The following is a 4,859-nucleotide window of genomic DNA, read 5'->3' as shown; positions in this document are numbered from 1 at the left end:
TCTCCTCAATACTTTTCAAAACTACAGATTACAAATTAGATCTGGAATGATCATCGACGTCAAAAATGATTGAACATACGTTGATTATTATGGCCCAAACTTATCATGTAATCATCAAAATTTTAATAATAGTCAAACAAAGAAAACACTTGTTTCTGGCATGCAAATATTTTTACATTGACCAGATACTATTCATAGTTATGTTGTAATATCGGCTGCTAAACTTAATATAAGGCTCACTCTATAAAATCTTCGAATTGTGACTCGCAGCTGATATTTTATAATACAAATACTTGTATACAAACAACTTGATAACCAGTACATTTCAATAACGTATTTTCAAAATTGGATTTTGAGGAGTGGAGGAGTGCCTTCAAATAAATGAAAAACCAAGATATATATAAAAAAATTCAAAAGTTAAATTTTCTTTCATGTTGTTTTCAGGGAGTCCGAATGGCTACAGGCAAACACATACCCTGTGGTCCATGTAGCGTTGATGACGTCACTAAGAATGCTTGGAGATGGTGCACTAGTTGTGAAGAAGGATTATGTGAAGATTGTGAACACGTCCACAGAAGAAGCAAATCCTCTAGAAATCATCGGGTTATTTCAATAGAAGATTACAGTAAGATTGAAAATGTTTCTATCTCCCAAATCTGTGAGCATCATGGGGAAAACCTGGAGTGGTTCTGTAAAAGTCACGACGAAGTCCTCTGTGTTGTGTGTGTCCCATCAAAACACAAAGCATGTTTTGATGTTATACCAATAAGTGTTAACTCTGCAAATTTAAGACAATCCTCTGGATTATCGGACCTAGAAGAGACAATTGAGGGAACTTTGCGGAACGTGAAACAATGCATCAGGAATCGTGAATCTGCTACAAAGGAAATCGAAAAACAAGAACTGGAAGTCAAAACAATGGTTCTTGATACTAGAGCAAAAATAAACGGCCAACTAGACAAGCTACAAGAAAAATTGTTGCACGAACTAAGATCAACATCTCAGACATGTAAATCAAAATATATGAAAATACTTCAGAAGCTAAAATCAACTGAAGAAATGCTAACTAAGTTAAGGGAACAATCAATTCATACGAAACAGTTTTCCTCTGACATACAAGTATTTCTTGGAATGCGTCAGGTCAATAAGCAGGTCGGAAGCGAGGTCGAATCCATCAAGAACGAAATAAGTGTCACAAAGGACTTTACATTAAAAATAACTATTGATGGCCTAATCGAAAAATTATCCAACGAAGTTGAAGAGTTTGGTAAAATATTTGTTTCAGAATCCGCCACCAACCTTGAATTCAGGGACCCAAAACTTGATCAAGCTCAAATTGAGATCAACGTTCCAACGACAAGAGACATATCTAAGACAAAGCTCCAGCTACATAAATCATTTCAAATTACGAGTACCAATACATTGAATGTTGCAGGTTGCGTCATTTTGCCTAATGGTAATTTATTGATGGCGAATGCCACGAAAGATAATCAATTAATAGAATACAGTGACGCAGGTGAACATATCCGTGACATCCCAGTATCTGACCCGCCATGCGATATTGCGGTGCTAGATCTTGATCGTATTGTTGTGACGTACGAGAACGCATCATACATAGAAATAATAAATCGCAAGACTTTCAACGTTGAAAAAAAAATCAGTCTCCAATATAGTTGCTTGAAGGTATCTCAGGAGGATGGGCTACTTTACGTAGTATATGGAAAAGATAAAATACAAGTCATGGATCTATCCGGAAAACAAATAGAAACATTAAAAATAACATCTGAAGGTCTAAGTTGTGTCAAAACGAGCCGACAAAAGATATTTTACGCAAATTACAACACGAAACAAGTTCACTGCTGTCGTTTGAACGGGGAAGAATTATGGAAATTTGAATGTGACTCTATAAAATTTCCCTATGATATAACATCAGACTCATACCATAATGTTTACGTTGCAGATAGTGTTTCCAAGAGTCTAACAATTGTACAACATGATGGGAAATACAGTAAAACATTACTAACAGAATCAGATGGACTTAATCGACCAACAGCTGTGGACTTTGATACAGACAAAAGAACCTTACTCATATGCAACGCAGGAGGAAATGTTGCCTTGTACAATGTCGTTTAGCAACTGTAATGTTTAAATGATATTGATTTTGTCGTTTCACACAATTGATATTTTGCAAACTAAATGTCTGCACTTAAAGATTATAATTTCACTTGATAGCAAAGTCCTTTTTTAAATTTTATTTACGTTGGAATGTGTAAGGAAGGAAACATCCGTTATATTTATGAAATTTATAATTGGTAAAGTGTTTTTTAAATTTGTTACCTGCTTTTTATAATTTTCATCCATTATATGATTTTTCCACATTTTTCTATTTGTAAAATTAAATAAGTAACTGCAATTTCTATTTTTTCAAACAAATTTTTGACATTTCTAAACCCGTATAAATAAAGGTAGAATACTTGAAACATTCACGACCATAACATAAATTATATATAATTTACCGTTGGTAAATATTTTGACGTGTTAGCAAGCTTGATATATAACTGAGTCTCCAAACAATACGTACATCCAAAACTTGAATCTGATAAAAATGCATATCACGAAAACTATAGTTACTGACAAATTGAAGCATAAGATCTGTGTGAATTTTCGATTCATAGTTAAAACAGTCATGCATTCAATACTCGAGTATTTCCAAACAAATGTGTTAACCACTGATCTCTTTTCAGATTTTAATTTTAAAAATGATATGTGCTCTTGAAAAAGAATACGGTTAACGTACATTTCAACCCAGTCCTATTTAACTACTGATTATCCTGATAATTATCATCAATTTATCTTACCGTATCAACAACAGTTATGTTAATTGGTGATTATACCTTGCATATGCATCTACGAAATAGATAAAATTCATAATACACAAAAACAATGGGTCAATAACAGTCTGGCAGTATAAAATAATAATAGTTTGAATTATTCATGTAACTATCCTTAAATTATTGCATTATTTTCAGAAACAATGTGAAATTTCCATTGAAAAAAGTCGATATATATACTACTATTTCCTCACATGACCGTTGGCGAGGAAATGAAGAAATATGGCCGTGTATATGTGCAATTTGCACAGTAAATTGTCAATAATTCTCTTTTTCATGGCAAATGCATAGACAGATACATCGACCAACTTCAACACATAAGAATTTTTACTTCTTAATACAAAATGACAACGAGGATGATATATAAAACATTTTCAAAACGGGTTGGCGGAGATCAGAAAAACAAGTTCAACCTCTCCATATATTTTAGCCGTTAGGTCGCTAGATATTAAGCCAAGTTCAATCTACCATGCCTCAACAACAGTTATTATTCATTCGATTGATGTTTTTGAGCTTTTGATTTTGTCATTTGATAAGGGACTTTCCGTTTAGAATTGTTTCTTGAAGTTCAGTATTTTTGTGATTATACTATTTGGTTGTTGAAAATCAGTTATTTTTCTCTCTCTGTCACTATTTTTAGTTACAGGTAAACGACAGAAGCATTGTATTTGATTAATCACAGCTTTCATATACCTGGGCGGCTTAGGGTATTGAAAGATTTCATATACACTTGTTGCATTTAGTCCTGAAATAATTTTTTTGTAGTTCACTTGGTCTGAATAACACCTTAGGTTTCAGCAAGAATTAACAGGTAAAGTGTGCATATTTTAAAAAACAATTTAGATGCTGTTTCGGTGAAAAACATTTTTTATTTTATGAAAATGAGACTGACGTTTTGTTTGTGTTGGATTTAGGTGCATAAAGACTTATATAGTCTACCTTTTTATTTTCAATAATTTTCACGAGTACCTTGGTAAATATTTCAAAAGTTAAATTTGCGCTCAATATGATACATTCTCCTCGGGTTTATGAAATACAGTAATATTGAAACCTACCCATATAACATGAATATAATTATATTATCAGTCAAACTTTATAAAACGTCACCAGATTATGAGCAGAAAGTTGATGAACCGGAATTATTTCAAAGATTGTCATGTACTTTCCTTAAAGAAGTTCCAAGACCTACATATTCTTACAATCTTCACAAATAATGCATAATGGTCGTGAAGTACAGATTCCAGTAGTGACGTTTATTATCATCTTAATAACGTGTAATAGACTCGGTACTACTGGTTTTGCCATAATTGTTATTGTGCAATATTCATTTTTCGTATTTTTGTCTTTCATTGTCTATACGCCATTTAAGTATTTTTTTTATATTTTTTTTTCTTTTTATAGATATAAGATTATAGTTATTAAAATAATAACACAATGTTGACTGCTGTACTAGGTTTCCCTGAGCTACTTTTTTATTTTACCAACTCTTTTGCCAAACAATATATTTTTCGCCATTTATCATTTTTTTTGGCCAAGTAAAATAAATATATTTTTCGTCAGAAATTTACCTTTTATCTACCCTTATCCCTAAATAAGATAATTTTTCCCGATTGTTTTGTCTGATTATTCTCTCAAACTTATCTTAAAGTCTGCATTGTAGTGAATAATCACGAAATCATTTACTTTTAAAAAGAAGGTATTTTTTAACTTAAAAGGGGAAACTCCATTATATTTTGAACAACTTTTCTAAAAGAGGGGCCACTTACTTTTAATTATTAAATTTAATAATGCTTTTAAATTTTTATCGTCATAACAAGAGTTTTTCTTTTCTGAACTATCATTAAAATAAGGAGAAGGGACGTCAAAAGTTTGCTTCGAACAAGTGATTCGCACAGTAGTTAATGAATTCTGGATGTGACATATGATGGACGCCATTTAACCATATCATTTTGTCAAATAATACAATTA

General features: G+C 31.9%; 1 protein-coding gene across 1 annotated transcript; it reads left to right on the top strand.

Moving 5' to 3' along the window:
* The first annotated feature begins 447 nt into the window (after positions 1–447).
* On the top strand, positions 448–2,299 carry LOC134701310 (E3 ubiquitin-protein ligase TRIM22-like). The gene has a single exon (XM_063562445.1). The coding sequence runs from the start codon at positions 454–456 to the stop codon at positions 2,131–2,133; it is 1,680 nt and encodes a 559-aa protein (XP_063418515.1). The 5' UTR covers positions 448–453; the 3' UTR covers positions 2,134–2,299.
* Positions 2,300–4,859: the final 2,560 nt, after the last annotated feature.

This window comes from Mytilus trossulus, unplaced genomic scaffold, assembly GCF_036588685.1.
Source record: "Mytilus trossulus isolate FHL-02 unplaced genomic scaffold, PNRI_Mtr1.1.1.hap1 h1tg000234l__unscaffolded, whole genome shotgun sequence".
NCBI lineage: Eukaryota > Metazoa > Mollusca > Bivalvia > Mytilida > Mytilidae > Mytilus > Mytilus trossulus.
The sequence above is the reverse complement of the archived record's forward strand: the minus strand, read 5'-3'. Positions and strand labels throughout refer to the sequence as shown.